The 18,193-nt window shown below is 45.2% G+C and overlaps 1 protein-coding gene across 1 annotated transcript in view; it reads right to left on the minus strand.

The window, feature by feature from the left end:
* GNA12 (G protein subunit alpha 12) overlaps positions 1-11,743 on the minus strand; it is a 41,390-nt gene extending 29,647 nt beyond the window's left edge. The window contains exon 1 of the mRNA XM_039560251.1: positions 11,227-11,743. Coding sequence (XP_039416185.1) covers positions 11,227-11,547 — 321 coding nt within the window. The 5' untranslated portion in view covers positions 11,548-11,743. The remainder of the gene's footprint in view (positions 1-11,226) is intronic.
* Positions 11,744-18,193: the final 6,450 nt, after the last annotated feature.

An 18,193-nucleotide genomic window follows, 5' to 3' on the forward strand; every position in this document is an offset into this window, starting at 1 on the left:
CATCTTTTTCTTTGCATTTGGGTTTTAGACACCAAAAAGGACATCCCAGCTTTCTCAAGCATTAGGGAGATCAGAAGAGCATTAGAGGACTGAAGATACTGCATAGATTCCAAAGCTACCAGGCTCAGGAAAGCAGATCCAGTTTTCCTCAGAATCAGCTTACTTTTTGAACTCGCCACACATTTGCTAAGCAATGTGTGACAGGAAGGTTTTGCTACTCTAATACTGCAAGAGAAATCTGGAAGCAAACCTACCTAGTTCTCATTTCAGTTCAGGATTACTGAGCTGCTTATTTTCACATTTTTGCAGTTTTTATGGAAAGTTAATTTCATATTCATGGCAACAAGCCAAACACATGAGGTTAAGGAAATTCTAAGCTTCAGTCTTGAATCCAACTTCACCTGCAGTAAATAGCTTCCAATGGCCAATATTTATTTCTCAATAGCAAGCACCATTTTAGTAATGGATAGAACTGCTAATGGTGACTCAGCATCTCAAGTACCATCGAGTTCACAAGTAAAATCTGTGGGTTATATTGAATTACTTTTCTCATTGTGTTGATCTTTGGATTTAGAGATATGAAAATAAATAAAATAAAAAAATCTCCAAAACTGAAGTTCTGTTTCCACAGCTATTCACATGAGCCTCCACATTACTGGACTGATCTCTCTTTCTGCATATTTTAAGCTATCAAGACTGCATGTATGTTTTCTTAACACTTGAACCTTTCTGCTCTCCAGTCCTTTAGCAGCACCACAACAGCAACTTCCCAATAGCAACTAAGATTAGAGAGGGAAGTGAGAAGCAACTTAGTGGAGTGTCACAGAATAGGAATTCAAAGAAAAGTGTCGTGGTTGTCACTGCCCAACAGTGCTCCTGAAGTGCAGCTTCCCAAAAATGTAAATATTTATGATTCTCTACTGATTGTTACTTCTTTTTATAAAGTAGAGAATATATCTCCACAATACCACAAAAAGACTAAAATCAAATATATTTACCAACTGCTGCTTTAAATCCCAGACATAACTATTTAGTAACTCCATCATACAGACCAAAAGCCAACTCTCATTCCTAGTTGCAGAGTTGATCCCTTTATTAACAGAAGTCTTTAGATCGTTATTTGAACTAACAAACAGAAGCATGAAAAACCCATGTAGAATGCTCTGTCTCTGAATTGCAGATGCCTCCACGACATCTCACAGCTTCAGACACTTTTGCAAACCATCCCTTGCACACACCCCCATCTTGGCTGCAACTGAAAGGCAGGGTCAGCTCCCCACTATGCCCAGTCAAGAACTTGGGAGATTTTTCCAGAGCATGGTGGTGACTTGAGACCAGCAGTACACAGTTATTTCTAGGTGTTTCACGCCAGGTTTGTCTTTGCTCAGTGAGAACTGGTGTGTATAAAATGGTGAGTCAGCACTGTGGGGGGGACAGTGATCACCATCTCCCTGGCCACTTCCCCATGGATCACCATCCCCCACGGATCACCACCTCCCCACACTGCCCCGGGCCCCGCACAGAGCTCCCAGCCCACGCAGCTCTGACCTTTCTCCTGCCTGGGCGCAGCTCTGCAGGATCTCCCCCAGCTGCTCAGCTCCAGCTCTGGGGCTGGTTTAACTCTTCTCCATCTCACAGCCACTGCAGAGCATCTCAAAGGAATGGCTGCAGGACTGCACAATTCCTGCTTGGATAAAAGAGCACTGGGACCTCAGTCTAAGTGCACTTCCCCACACTATCACTCTGACTTTCCCAGCTCCCACTGGAGACACAGAGGTTCTCAAGAGACTGTTTGTTATTAGGGAAAGTTTCATTGTTTGTGTGGAGAAAACCACAGAACAGTTTCAATCAAGGGCGTAGAGACTGCTCCAGTCCCAGAATAGTCACTTATCTGCTGGCTGCTGCTCGTTGGAAATGCAGGTCTGACCCTCCCTGAGGCAAGAGAAGGAACTAAACTTAGGTCCCACAGACCCTGTGGGAATGCATTAACTACTGTAAGGTCACCCATGGGGAGCACGTGGCATCAGCACCTTCCTCTCAGTGCTCTAGAGACAGAGGTGCTGCCACCAAGTCACATGTGGAGCCTGATCTGGGACAAAGTGATTCAGTAGTAGGACATCAGCATCAGCACTGACAAACAGACACACACTGAATGAAGAAAATAAAAAAACAGGATAGAGGTTAGCAGGAATCCTGTCCTGTGCACACCCACAGGAACAGCACCTCTCAAATTTTTTAGAACACATCTGCTTCAAGATGTGTCTCTAAAACACATCAGGAATAAAAGCTTTACATAATGAGTAAAATAGTCAATGTTTCTTCCTCCCAACTCTTAGCAGTTAGAAGTGTGACTCAGCAAAATCCTCAAGAAAGTGAATCTAAACTTAACATTTCTCCATCTCCACAAAACAGTTCCATAAATGCTACAAACAGATGTCAGAAAGATGAGGAGAAACAGAGAAATCACTAAATTTAGATCCTATGTACTGCTATTCTCGCATCTCAGACTTACTGGTAACACTGTATTTTGCAACCTCATCGAGCATTTGATAATCCTTGCCTCATTAATCTGCAGAGCAAGCTACCATAGGAAAGGTTTCCTCTCACTGGAAACACCAGCAAGACACTTTTCCTACCCCTTTCCTGACAGTTTTTCTCATTTTCTGCTACTACAGAAAATGTCAATTCACTCTTTCATTCATAAGGCTGAACACCATCAATTACCATTCTGTTTTCAAATTTGGAATATGGAAAAAAAATGAAGCAACAACTTTAGATGTGGAATAAACTTCTGAACACTTCAACTAATTTAAAGCTTTTATGCTGCAGGACCCAGAATAAGCACAGATGGATAGAATTAGAACTCACAGATAAGGATAGTGTCAGGCATTAGAAAATAGCAAACCAGCAGCATAATGGAAGCACCAGCTAGGGAGGAAAAAATAGGAAATTCTCTGTTCCATTCCTTTCCTAATAATTTTTAATATATTCAAGTCACTGCATAAATCCCTGGCATGCACAAAGCCTGAATGGAATCAGGGTAGAAGAAAAAGATGTAACAGAGTGTGATGTGATCTACTTCATGAAGTATTGCATCTTACACAGAAGAAAACATTAAATCTAGAAATCCACAGATTCAAAAAAAGATAATTAAGGCACAGTATACAAGAAACTTACAGAAATTACAAACCACTTGCAGAAAGGAAATAGACAAAGACTGTTTTTCTCCTTCCCCTTGCTAGACAAATATGATTTATCAAACAGCAATTTGAACTAGAAACCTACACAGCTCTGGCCAGACAAATGCATTTACACAGGATGTTGGCCAAAAGCAAAAATGGACTCAAAAAGCCATGAAGACAAATAGGTAGAAGGAAAGTCCAAAGAGGACTATTCGATTACATTCCAGATGCAAATCCTGGCTCAAGAAATTTCCAAAACCAAAGGCTGCCAATAACTGGAAGAGCACACCAAAGGATTACACTGCCTTGTGCTCGTACCCGTTTTTGGTTGTGGGTTGTTTTTTCATGTCATAGACAAAGCCCGAGCTCCTTGGCCTGACACAACACAGCTGTTTGGAGCATGTTTGCTACTCACCAGCAGTAGGAAGGCTTTAGGAGCATTTACACAAATGCTCATTACTGGGACCGGCTCAAATATAATTTTTCTCCTTTACTCTTGAAAGCACCCTAGCTTTGAAAAAAATCCAGGTTCTCTTGTATTTTTAAATAATAATTAAATGAATTTGTAGGAATTATTAGAAAGGTTATCACGAGCTAATGTCAATCGAAGCCAGAGATATTTGCCCATACAGGAAAAGAAGTGTTGCAGTATCTAAAGAGCAGCATGATTTAAGCACATCTTGTATCTGTACTTAGACTGCTTCATAAAACACAACATTCACTTTTTAAATTATTCACATACTCCAATACTTGGATTCATCATCCTTAAAACCTCACACCTTTGACCAGATGGACCAACACAGAGGCCAAGTGAACACCCCTCAGTTAAGCACCATACACAGAATTGGCACAACAGGTCTGGGGGGCACTCACTCACAGGCAAGGCCAGGTTCTTCCATGCACACACCAGCAGTCAAGTGATCAAAAAAACTGATTATTCCAGTCAGTGTCCAGAGAGAAGATGCAAACCTGCTCAGAGTTTGTATACAAATAGAAGAGTCTCATACAGTGCATTTTCTCAAAATAATTTTAGGGAACTGCTACTGGGTCTAAGATCACAGACCCAGCAGTAACTGTTACACATGAAATACTACAGCAGCTACTTTTTACACTTTGACCATTAATACACTGTTTAACCTCACAGCAACCCCCAAAATCTCCAGCATCTACGTATCAGTTATGGACCTTATTGTCCTGAGAGAAGTGCTGATCCCTGCTGAGTACTGCCTGGGGGACTCCAGGTCACAGCTAACAGGCACTGCTGTCTTCTCTTATGGCTGTAAAGCAACAGGAACACTGCAGGCACAGGGAGATTCAAACTTGTTTCCTACTGAGTGCTTTTCCTGTTGTTGACAAGGAACTGGCAAAATTCTGGGGATCTCATCTCACAGAGACCAATATAAATCTGAGCTACTGCCAACAGGATTGCTCCCACCTCAACCTGCAGATATTCCTTGGAGCCAGAGGAACAGTACAAGGTGATGCAGCCACAGGAACACAGGTCCAGCTGCACAATTTTTAAAAATAAAGTTAGCAAATAGAATCATATGCACTGTTTGTAAATTGCCATCTGGAACACTGCAGAGAAGGTGACCTACTACAGAGTGATAGCACGACAATCAGATTTTTACAGCACACCATCATAAAAGCATTAAAAGAGTTTTTCTTTGATCTATGTCCTTGGAGCATTACAGCCAAGCAGTAGTAGAGAACCCAATGTTATTTAGGATAAGGTTTCAGACTGCAGAACAGTCAAACTACAAGGTACCATCAAAAGGGACATCTTTCCTGGCAGTGGAGTTCCACCCTGTCCTGATAGGTTTGTCATTTGCCTGAGCCCACAACCCAGTGAGCAAACATCACTAAAAACCTGGTCATTTATATAAAAAGTGATTTCCATTGCCTGTATTAGTTTGCTGTGAGGTGAGACACAAGGGTAGGGGTGGGAACAGCACCAGTTGGCCCAGTTAGACAACGAAAAGGCTCCCCAGTTATGCATGTCCTCTCACCACTCATATTCCAGTACCACCCAGGTGAGAGCAGGGCAAACAGCAAAGATGACCTACCTTCCAGCCCAACATACAAATAAAAAATGAGAACAAAGGGGAAGTGTCATTTACCTCGTCCACAGGAACACAAATATTAAAAAACATTTGGATTAGCCACTGAGTCTCTGGATTGGGAGCAGCAGCGATGTCTGCTTGTCTGGAAACTCTGAAAAGAGTCCTTGTCTTTGACTGAACCCAGCAAAATGACGATAAATGCAGCAGAAGGAAAATACTCAGTGCAAACTTTACTTGTAACTCAGCACAGAGTAGACAGAGGATGACCTCAGAGATGACGACTGGTGCAGGACCTCACAAAAAGTTCCCAGTTAATGCTTTCAGACTTGTATGACCAGCTTTCTGCTTGCCCTGAGACCATCACACCAATATCAGCTCATAGTCAGTTCATGCTTTCTAAGAGAGAACAAGTAGCATCTGCAGTTCCAAACGTATCCCTGCCATGCTGCCCTCATGGATTCAGTACCCAGCACACGGGCTCAGACAGGGCTTTCAGTGCCAGGGTGAGACCAGCTCCCAACCTTCACTAGGCTGAAAAATCCCAGGCAAGTGGTGGAAACTCATTTGGAAACTCTGCAGCCTCCAATTTTTTTCAGCTTTTTCCATGTTGGAATTTGCACTGAACTTACTTTTTCAGACAACGTGCACTAGGGCTTGCTCCGAAGTTTTCCTGCAAACATTTTTAACAGCACAATTTGCTAATTTTTTTGCCAACACTGTTTCCAAACTAATTAGAAAAATGCATGTATAGTCAACCAAGTGAATATAATGTAACCTCCCAAATTTAGTCACTCCAGTGACTAAACTTTTGTCTGGAAGACATCAAAGTATGTGCCTGCAGTCTCCAGGGACTAAGTCATGTTCTGCAATACTAATGACTACATCTCAAGAGCATTGTGAGCTCCATTTTGGAACAACTATGAATAGTTATCATTTGCTACTGATCATTACTCCTCTTCCAGTATCTGCCATAATGAAGAGAGACTGCTGTCTCCTAGCCCAACCAAGAGACACCCCAAATGCAATGGGACCACCAGAGTTGATAGAATTTACATTTAAGACATAGAAAATACTGGAAAATACTAACTAGAAGTTAGTAAGAGGTGCATTGATTAAATGAACCCAGAACAACAAGATCAACAAGACTCATCAGGGGTTTTTGTCTTTTCTACATAATTTAGTGAATATTATTTTTCTTAATAGAATAAGCTCAGAGCAGAGATAATCAGAATTAAAAAGCTGTTCTATTACAGAACTTTAGCACTTCTATATTAAATTTAAAGGAAAAGGTTCTAATTAACCACAGTTCCTACACTCTCCCTGCCATTCCTCTGAGAAGAGGCTGTTCCAGCAGAAAGGAGATTGACACTGTCCTGAGACCAACTACTCAGATGGATCACAGCTCTGAAGTAACAAATGGAGTGTCACCATCATCACCTCCTAATGGGCTTCCAAATTCATTTGCATGTAAACCCAGGGAAGTGTGGAATAAAGGTAATTTTAAGAGTAACTGGGTTTTACATGATGTATTCCCCCTGAGTTTTTAGGCTACTGGAAGAAATATGCTTACATTATAAATGAGCAGTAACTTGGTCACTTTCAAGTGTAGCTTCCAAACAAACTGAGGAATAATCTGTTTCCATATCCCAGAGTTTGCATCTGTACCTGGCTGAAACCTGAAGGTTGCAAAAGAGTTTTCTTGGTTTGTTTGTTGACGACAGGAGGTACAACCACCTTACTTCAGCCACCATAAACACAACTTAAGTAAATTCAAGGTACACAGAGTCCCAGCAACAGTCCAGATTTAGTATTAATTGCAGAAGTCTAAAGTTATTCTTAAAACTGCCTTCAGCACAAGCCACTTACTTTGCTTTACTGCCACTTATATTCCTGCTATCAAGGAGAAATGCTCTCAGGTATCCCCTCATGTATTGCAGCTGCACTCAAAAGTCCCAAAGGACTGCTCCTGAAAGATCTTTCATGTTCAGAATCTTTCCTTGTTTTTTCCCCACTCAGAGCTCAGAAATGAAATTACACATAACTTCCTCTGCAGTCCTTCCCTCTGCAATTCCAGGCTTTTCAATTCCACAGTCAATCATTACAGCTCAAGCCACAAACAACAAGAAAACACTCATGGATGTATTGAAACCTTGAGCTGGTCTTTCCATTCTCAACAAGAAAACTAACATTACCAAAAGAGCTCAACAGATTATACTTCAGGCTTTTAAAAGCTGAACTTTTCCTCTCTTCAGATCGAAATCTCCTAAACAAGCTGGTGCAAGTACCACTCTGGTGCTTGGAGATTGCTTTAATTATTTTCTTATGCAACTAAACCAGGTTTTTTTAAGCAGCATGATATTCACATACTTGAAACAAAAATACATTTAGACAAGGAACATCAGAGTTGTGACTCGTTGAGTGTCTGAGCTCTTTAACTTTTATCAAAGGAACCAAGTAGAGTAGCAAGGCCAACCCATCCGTTTTGGATGGAAGGTATCAAAAGACTCCTGTAGCCACAGTTGAAAAGCATCAAAATACTCATGTAATGCCACCACACACTGCTAAGATTTGAAATTTAAGGTACATGAAAGTTTTCCAAGTTTCTCTGCATAGCCAGAAGTCACCTTAAAATTCACGCCTCAGCAGCCAGACAGCCCTGTCCTAGGCACTTTCCTTTTCCAGGTGGGTGTGCTGAAGTCCTGAAGCCTGTGTACTCATACCAGAACATTAACACTACTGCTTTTCACTTCCATCATCAAAAGTTCCAAAAAGTTACTTTGAAACTTAGCCTTGATTAACAAGCAAAACCCGAGTTAACCGATGACTATTTACCTTAAACCAAAGCAAAACTCCTGTATTTGAATACCATCCCACAAATGCCAGAAAAAGCTAGCAAGGCCCTGAACCATCACCTGTACTAAATGGAAAAGTAAATTCGGTATCATAGGTTTATTTTACTTCAGCATTTTGTTTCTAACTAGGGTTTCCCCAAAATGGGAGATGAGAACCAGAGAGAACAGGGTAAGCAAAGAACGCAGCATTAAGATGATATCAGAAAAGCAAGGTGAAAACTCAAAATAAAGTGGAAGCTGACACTAATGTCAAATTACACTCAGCACTGTTATTTTCAAAGAGGATTTACATTGTATTCTCTGAATCAGTTTCTTCATTCTCCATAAGCTGTACAGTTGCCTAAACACTACTGCAATAAGCATTTTAGAAATATCCAGCACTGTTAAAGAGAGTAGGAATGCTCCTCCTTCAGAGTTTAGTCATGGCTGGAAAATGAAAATTTACCATTTAATCCCAGAGATTTACACTGCATTTCTAACTCAGATCTCAGTGTTGCAGAAGCTTAGCAGGACCATTGTTTGATCATGCTGAGGACTGTGTGGAAAAAGGGGCTAAGGTTGCTGCAGCTGTACTTGACAATGTCACACAGATTTATATGCTACTTGATAGGATCATTTCCACTTCACTTTGTCCACATACGGTATGATAAAAATTCATCCGAGATCTTTTACTGTCAGCTAAACACATGGTGATCTTGGCTTCGTTAAGTCGTAGTGGGTGATCATGGAACTTCCTGAAAAAGTAAAAAGAACCTGTAGTCTAAACACTGTTACAGAAAGAGCAGCAATCACGTGCACTTGACAATTTATTTTGTCAAAGAAGCTAAGTAAGTTTACTTTAAATACTAGATGTTTATCCACAGAACAAAGTTTAATGCAAGCGAGTATTACAAAATTACCCTAAAATAAATGCACTGACAACATCACTCTGTTTTGAAAGCCGTTATTCTGTCTTGGTATTTGATTTCTTCCTGATGAGTATGGCAGAATATCAAGGTGTTATCAGGTTTCTTCCTGATGAGCAAAAATGCAAACAAAACATCTACTGCCTTCCCACCAGAAAACTCTTCTAGTTCCCTTTGTTTGTTCTCCCTCCTTCTGCCTACTTTTTCCACAGTTACTATTCCCAAGCTATTCCCCAAAAATTTATGGGGGGAGTGTAAACTGTATTCTTATATGCAAGAGCCACCTGTGTCATCTGGAGAAGCAAGGGAAGGAAGAGTCTGACATGTACCAAGAGGAGAGCCCTAACCTAACCTTAACACACCCAAATCACCATCTACAAGGCCAAAAGAGCAATCGATCTGCTGAACCATATTAACTCACTTTAAAATTACTTCCAAATTTTATTTTCAGGATTAAAAGAGTTTAAAAGATTCAACTGACATAGTCCAAGAAATGCTGTTAACTATCAGAACACCTGACTGCTACCTCGAGGACCCAGATTCTACTTTGAATTCTGCAAATCTGCCCAGAGCCATCCAGCAAACAAGTGTTTCAAGTGTGTGACTCTGCCTCCCCTACTACAAGGAGACACTTTCCTTTCCAAAGCACACTAAGTTCTACTGCTGAAAGCTCTACACCTTCTGCATACATAAAATATTACATCATTTTACCATAACTGCTACTGCTTAGACAACTTAAAAAGGAAGGAGTCTCAGATTTTTCCATTTTCACAAACTGCTTCCCTAAAAGCTTTTTTTACTACTTGAAACTAGTAGCAGTAAAAAATAAATCACAGGCAGGACCACAATAAGCATTAAGACCTAAAATAAGACTCCTTATTTCTAGGCATATAGATTTAAAAAAATTGTAACACTCTCTTTGCTCACATAGCTACAATCAGAGAGAAGTTTCTGAATTTCAACTTTCATGCAGTTAATGGGCTCCAGCCTGAAAATGGACAAAAAAAAAAAAAGGAAAAGAAAATTAGACAACAATTTTCTGTTCATTAACAGAAGTGAAAGCCCTTTATGGACTAGCAGCATTCTTAGAAACAAGAGTCATTGTATGCATGCACTTATTAAGTGCACATAAAGCTTCTATTTAAACACAAATCTGGAAACTCAAAAGTAACTCGTTATCTTTAACTTGCACAGTTCCCTTTCCTTTAACTTTGTATGAAATCTCACATAACCTCACAAATCCATGCCCGCAAAAGAATGGAGACAGTCCTACAGAAAAATATAGGCAGGAAAGCAGCATTTCTTTTAGGGAAAGATTATGAAGATGAAGAGAGAGACACTCCTGAGTGAGCTTTTTACATATCTTCAGGTATTTTCTGAAATGTGATCACTTCTACCTGCACAGGACATCAAAGCTTGTAACCCTGAAAGAAACAGTCTTTGCCAAGGTTGATCTTCCCTAATTTGGGAAATATGGGTCTGTAGACCAAAGGCTCTACCAGCAAGTTTTATATTCTCCAGTCAATACAGAAATACGCTGCCAGCACTATAAAGCCTGCACACACACTGAACAAAAACTTTCCTGCAAAGGCACCAAACCAAAGTTACTTCCCTTTCAGCTCTAGGTTTGATAACGGCCCACACTGCCCAACTCCGCGGGCCTCCACTCCCCCATTTCTGAAAATGTACCAAGGAACAACCACTTGCAGCCACAGCATCCGTACAAGGACCCCTTTCTTGTCCCATCTCGAGGTACGCAGACTGGGGATACTTTGCAAAAGTAGAGAAATTCCTCCTAATTTCTTCAAATCTTGAAGTTTCTCCAATTCCGACTTCGAGGATGCTCTCATAATGTTTTTTCCAGAAGGCAGGCCACACCTATATCCTCTTTCCTCTGCGTTTCCACAAAGCTTTTCTCAATCCCCTTTGCAGGGAAATTTTCTTTGAGCCTTTTTCCTGGAAGCTTTCAGCCGGGTAACGCCGGAGCCCACATCCCCCAGCCCCCCGCAGCACAAAGGTCCCCGCCCTCCGAAACACCTGCACCGAGACCCCTTCCCGGGAGGAGGGAGCACCGAGAGCCGCGGCGGGGCAGGCGGGGGGCGCAGCCGCCGCCCCGGCCGAGCGCTCACATCCTTTTCCGACGGCGGCTCGGGGCACGGCCCAAGCTCCCGGCGCTGCGGGATGTGCCGGCGCCGGCCTCCATCCCCCCTCCGCCGCCCCTCACCTTGAGGATGTTCTCGTAGATGGTGGCCCGGAACTCCAGCAGCGCTTTCTGGTCGAACTCGCGGCCGTGGATGATCCGCATCTGCTTGAGGAAGGTGGACTTGCCGCTCTCGCCGGCGCCCAGCAGCAGGATCTTGACGAGGCGGCGCACGGCGCGCCGCTCCCGGGCCAGCATCGCGTCGATCTCCCGGCTGCGCCGCCGCGCCTCCCGCTCCGCATCGCGGCTCCGCTCCTTGCCGTCCCTCCGCGGCTGCTCCCCGGCGCGGCCCGCGGCCTCGGCCGGCAGCAGGCAGCGGCTCAGGGTACGCACCACGCCGGACATGGCGGCGGCGGCCCGGCCGGAGCGCTCACAACGCCGCCGCCGAGACCCCGAGCTCCGCCAGCATCGGGCGGAGGCCGCCGAGACGCTGCGACCGGGAGGAGGAGCAGCCGCAGCCGGGGGCTACGGGCCGGGACCGCCCATTACTCGCTCCGTCTCGGCGGAGGGAGGGAGCGGCCGGCCGGGGGAGGGGTGGGGGCGGCGGGGCGCGGCCCGCAGGCCCTGCCCGGGGAGGGGTCGCGATCGCCCCGCGCCGCTCGGAGAGGGCTGCGCGGGGCCGGGGGCGGCAGGAGGCGCCCGGAGCCCTCGGCGCGGGGTCGCGGCGGTGCCGCGGCGGGGCGGGGGACGCGCGGCCCCGGCCCCTCACACAGCGAGCACCGCCGCCCGCGCGGGGAGGAGCCCTGGCCTCTCTTACTGGGCGACAGCGCTGTCGCTCAACACCCCCGTCCTCCAATTGGAGATGGTGGCGCGCGGGGCGGGGCCAATCCGGTGACGCGGCGCAGGGCAAGGTGGGGCGGGGGGCGGGGACAGAGGCGCGAGCACCAATCAGCGGAGAGAGGGCGTGGCCTCGCTGGCGGGGGCGGGGCCTGAGGGGCCGAGGGAGGAGGCGGGAGCCCCGCCCGGTGAGTGACGTCACGCCGTGCCCCGTGTTACTGGCGTGACGTCACGGCGGCACCGGGATGACGTGCGGGGCAGCCGCGGCGCCGGGGCCGGACCGGGGGTACCGGGGCCGGGGTTTGTAGCGTGCGGGGAGAACCCAGCGGGGTTCGTTCCCACCAGAGTGACCGAGCGGCCAGGCCATGCAGTGACGTAGAGAAACGTCATCGCTGACGTCATCAGAGAACACATGTGCATGGCACTGCAGCATCCTTAGATCCTTACTCAGCCAGATTAAACTGCACAGGGATTTGTCTCCGCAGACCGGGCTGCCCCTGGCAGCTGATCCCGAGTGGATCTAGCCTCTCCTTTGGCATCTGAACTCCAACACCCAGGGACACTTCAGTCCTTGGCTGACATGGGGTGTAATTCCTTGCAAACACGCTGGAGCAAACCAGTGCTGGGCTGATGGCGAGGTGAGGATTAAAGTATCAAAGTACATGTTTGAAAGAAAATCCCCCCGGTCTCGTGGTTAGGTACTGGAGGGGAAAAAAAAAAAACATTTTGGGAAACAGTTGGTGTGTGATCACGGAGCAGTGGCTGGGATCCCAGATCTTCTGGCTGCAGAATGAAATCATAAAAGACAGGCACATGTCCTCTGTTCTATGAGATTATTTGTCCTTTCTGCATTACTTCTGTCTGTACTTCCAATTATTTATGCCATAAACTTCTAGTCCAGTTTAAGTTTCCAATAATTTATCCTCCCCAGGCTTGCTCCAAACACCGGGGCAAGTGACACAAATATAGAGAGCTGAGGGAAACTATTAGGATGACTGGGATTTCACAGAATATTAAGGATGCTGAGAATCACAGAACGGTTTGAGTTGGAAAAGACCTTACAGATCATCTCATTGCACCCCCTGCCATGGACAGGGACACCTTCCACTATCCCAGGTTGCTCCAAGTCTTGTCTAACCTGACCTTGGACACTTCCAGGAATGGGGCAGCCACAGCTTCTCTGGGCAACCTGTGCCAGGGCCTCCCCACCCTCACAGGGAAGAATTTCTTCCCCATATCCAATTTAACTCTACCTCTCTTCAGCTTAAGGCCATTCCCTCTTGTCCTGTCACAAGCCCTTGTCAAAAGTTCCTCCCCTGCCTCCTTGTAGGTATTGAGACATCTCAAAAAGTCAGGGAGTCACGATTTAAAAGAAAAACAATTAAAGAAATCCTTTCATGGAAGTGAGAATCCCGTGTGAGGATCAATCCCACTGAGATGCTATTGTCAGCTCTTTCCCAAAGAACAAGTGTTTTTCCCCCTGGCAAGAAGAGACATTTCAAAACACATTTAGGTATTGGAGATTTCAGGAGACCAGCACAAGACTCTTAGTCCTGAGCCATTCACTACAGAAGCTTTCTTGAACAGTTTCCCTGCCATGATCTTACTGTTCAATTGTAGTTTGAGACTCAGGAGCAGCTCATTCCACCCATAAAATGCTGCTGTAGTTCAGGAGTTTCCCACTGGATGTCATGATTGCCCTGCCAGAACCCAGTAACACCGGCGGGGTGGAGACAAACAACCCAACCCCGAACCCCCCGTTCTCTGATTTTCCAACAGCTGAGCACTCAGGACTCCCGCTGGAATCCACAGATGTTAAACTGCCTGGAAATCGGGCCCTATGCAGCTGTGGAGTGCCCAGATTGGCGTTTTCTGATTAGCTCGGTTTCTCCTGCCCCACTGGCTTTGTCTGTGCCCTACTTGAGGTCCTCTTCTGACTTCTGAGGTGCTGAGGGGTTTTGGCAGTGAGCTCAGTAGTTATGAAGTCCAACTCCAGCGACAGACCTGTTTCATGTGGGAGAGGGAAATTGTGCTATACAATAAACTAATCACATAAATCAGTTGCCAGACGTCCTTAGTTCTCCATGCATTCATCCATGAAAGCAGCTTTCAACAGCTCCCATCTAATTGTCAAAAGGAAAAGGTCTACCCCTCCCTCCCTCCATCCCCCGCAGCACTGTTGTTCCTCATGGAATCATTGGGAAGCGGCTCCCGGGGCAGGACAAAGCAGAATTCTGTTTGCTCCTGCAGCTCTGCAGCAGCCGGGGCTGGTGCTGTGCCCAGGGCCCGGGCAGGGCTCACAGCCACGCGTGACGATCCCACATTGATGGCCCTGCAGAGGTTTTGTCGTGAGCGTAAGCAGGAGGTGAAAGCGGCCCTGATGAGGGACAGGTTTGTACTCAGCCTCAGAGAATTCCCTTTTCCCCTTTATTACCTGCCCAGCTCTATGCGTCAAGATTTCTGGTTCATCTCCCTTATTTGGGCTTAGACTGAAATTAAAACAATTTATATTGATACAAAATAAAATAAATCAACATCAATTACTTCCTTTTTCTGTTCTTTTACTTTCTCAGTTTTTCTTTTTTTCCTATTATTTTTCTATTTCTACTCTGTTTTCTTCTTCCCTATCTCTGTTTCTTCCTGTAACACCCGTTCTCTTTCTGCTGATTGTCCAGCTGCTTCTATTCCTCCTTCTTTCACCTCCCACAGAGAGAGGGAAAAGACTAAAACATGGAAGAGAACAGAGAACTGGAGGATAGAAAGACAGGGCCGTTGAGGGCAACATTATTTCCACTTCCCCCCTTGGCTATGAGCAACTGAATTATGAGCAGAAAGATGGGGAGCTCTTGGAGGAAAGGCTGGGGAATAAACTTCTGGGGCTCTGGCCCTGAGAGCATCTGCAGATTAAAGCTGGAAAGGTGTCTGGCAGCTGGAGAAGGCAGTGGGCTGCTTCTGCTTGAAGACCTGACTGCAGATGGGAGTGACAAGAGGAGGCCCAGTGGGAAGGAGCTGCTGCCTCTCGAGCTGAGGGTGCAGCTGATGGACCCTCAAGTGTATTGAAAACTGTTTGCCCATACCTGGGACATGGCTGCTGTCTCCCTGAGCCCCACCAGACACCATCACTGCCAGGAAGAACATTTTGCTCAGTGAAATTGGGAAGCAAATAAACCACAAGGAGGATTTGCCCCCACTGCAGTAGTAGTGCCTTGCAGCAATACCAGAGCTACTGCAAATGCAATCAAAACTCCAGAGCTTAGGCAAGAAACTGGAGGTCTTGACAGGACAGCAGGAAAAGGTGTGCAGTGATGGAATCAGCCAAGGTGATAAATCACCCTCCTTGTGCTGGGTGAGCAAACTGAGTCAGAATATTGAACTGTTGCTACCACAGGGCAGGTGCACTCCTGGCTTAGCCTGGGTGATTTGAAGATGTCTGGGCCCTTGAATTGCTCATTGTGCATTCAGGCAGCAAAGCTTGTAGATCTGAAGAGCATTTATGATCTAAACTCCTTTCGCTGCTTCTCTGTTGAGACTGTGACTCTCTTTGCCTGAGGAGGTGCAGGAGTTTATGTGCACTTCAAGCCTTACCTAAGCTGGTAGTTTTGTCGTGTTAAAAGTGTCATGTTCTGCTTATTGCATTCTCGAGGTTTTATATGGCTTTTTCAATGGCCCTCTCTCTGCACACTCCCCATGGCAGAATGAAAAAGTGGCGAGAGGCAAAGGGAATAACATTCTCCTGCAGAGGAATGAACAAGAGCAGTTCAAACAGATCAACCACTTTCTAGCAACATCATTAAGTATATGGGAACCTTCTGGTACTAAAGTATTACTTTTTGCTGTAGGTATTGAACCCTTGGCTGGTTGTTATCTGCAAGACTTTATGATCCCTACTCTATTCTATTTCTGAGAGATCCCAATTTTTTGAAGTGCTTGCAGTCTTAAAACTTGTGAAGCCAAAGAAAACTGAAGTAGTTTGGTACCTCTCAAGAAAAAAACCCACTTACTAGTGAATTTGTATCTCAGTATTTGCCTTGTCCCTTTTAATGCCACTGGAAGGGGTGAGAGAACTGGGTTTATTCAGCCTCGAGAGAAGGTTGAGGGGAGAACTTATCACCATGTTCCAGTATTTAAAGAGTGGCTACAAAGAAGAGGGAGACTCCTTTTTACCAGGAGTCACATGGAAAGGATGGGGGGAATGGGTACAAGTTATTCCTGTGCAGATTCTGATTGGACACAAGAAGAAAATTTGTCACAGTGAGAACAATCTGTCATCAGAATAATGTTCTCAGAGAATTGGTGCATTCCCCAACATTGGACACTTTTAAGGTTCAGCTGGACAGGGTGCTGGGACATCTTGTCTAGACCAGTCTTTCACCAAGAAAGGTTGCACCAGATGATCCTTGAGGTCCATTCCAACCTGGGGAGGGATTCTATGATTTCAGTGTATCCTGATTTTTAATTATATTTTCTTTCTCCTTCGATAGCTCTGTGAATACAGAGGCTGCAGAACCTTTGGTGCATACTGTTTGTGAGTTCTCTTGCAGTGGATTCTCTTGCAGTGGCGCAGCCCAGCTGCCACCAAGCAGTAAAAATGCCATATTATGTCAAAGCAATTACTCCTGCTTCTCTTATTAAATTGGCAGCCGCTATTTTTTCTTTTCTGTGCGGTATTTTCATCTTCTGTCCCACAGAAGACACATTACTCATATACATAAAGTATGTGAGTCGTGACACTTCATGGAGTTAATTTTCAGTATTTTCAGACTGCTTGACAGCAGCCTGTTCTCCTTCATTACACACCAGCCAGCAAGTGGATTAGTTTACTTTCAAAACACAAAACCTCATATTAATCCACAAACAATTAATTATTGAGAGAAGACAAGCATATTTTGAATCCAGCCTGTGACTTTCCTACTTATTTCATGCAACGAGGCATGATCTGTGTAATTCCAGGCATGTCCTGCCAAGCATTCTGCAGCTCTTAGTGAAGACTGGATAATAGGAAAAAATCCTTTCCTATGAGGCCCTGGCACAGGGTGCCCAGAGAAGCTGTGGCTGCCCCATCCCTGGAAGTGTCCAAGGCCAGGTTGGATGGGGCTTGGAGCAACCTGGGATAGTGGAAAGTGGCCCTGCCCATGGCAAGGGGTTGGAACCTGATGGTCTTTAAGATCCTTTCCAACCCAAACCATTCTGGGACTTTGTGAAGTTACTGTGATTACATCCCAGGATGATGAACCTTGGTTCTGAGAGTGAAGAAAGATCAGAAATTGAGGTTCTGCTCCAAGGTGTTCCCTCAGAGGGCACAGAACCTGGGGCTGTGAGACCTGAGTGGGGCTGTTTCAAGTTCTGAGCTCTAAATGTGGGGACACATTCCAGCAGCAAAAGGGACAGAACTGTCCCTGTGCTGGCTCAAGTGTTCTCGGTGTACAGAAAGACCTGGCATTGCAGAAACAACTTAAAAGCAGACCTAAGTCCTGAAAGCATTTGGACCTCTGATTTTGAGTACAGAAGGCTCCAGCAATAAGGTTGAGGGGATTGAGCTTTGTCAATTTAGGTGCATTTTGTTTAGTCATCCAAGTCATGAAAAGTAATCGGAAAACAAGATGAGTGACATTAAGAGGGAAAAAAAGGCACAAATCTATAAATTGCACAAACAAAGCCAAAGCCCTGGGAGCAGAACCTCATGCATTTGCTGCCAAGCTATGTCCATTTTTTTCTGCATTGTTTTTAAAATGACTTTTCATCTGGTGGTGCAGAGCCAAATATCTCCACGGGCAACATGTATCTCCCCAAACTCGTTGGAAATTAGCAAGCCTTAATAAAATTTATGCATGGCTTGCTATTGCAGTTCCACAGCTAAAGGGAAAACAGATGTTCTCTTTAGTTATTCTCTTCATGTCCAAAGGAAAGCTGTTGGTTACAGTTTGGTTTTAACAAGGCTGGTGCTGAAAAGGTTACAAATGATGCAATTTTTGCAATCCTACTCCAAGACTCTCTGTGAACCTGAATTGCTGAGGTGACACTTGCAGATGCCTGTCACCCACTTACCAGCCTCATATTTCTTAACAGCTCCACTTTAGGATGAATAAATGGAACAGAGTTCCCAGTATTTGCCTGAGATCACTGACAGGCTGGCGGGCCAGGCTCCGAGCCCCTTGGCTCAATCCATGGTGAAGTTCCTCAGCCTGGGCTGGTTTCAGAGGTGAGGCAGAACGGA

The sequence above is a fragment of the Corvus cornix genome, chromosome 14 (genome assembly GCF_000738735.6).
Source record: "Corvus cornix cornix isolate S_Up_H32 chromosome 14, ASM73873v5, whole genome shotgun sequence".
NCBI lineage: Eukaryota > Metazoa > Chordata > Aves > Passeriformes > Corvidae > Corvus > Corvus cornix.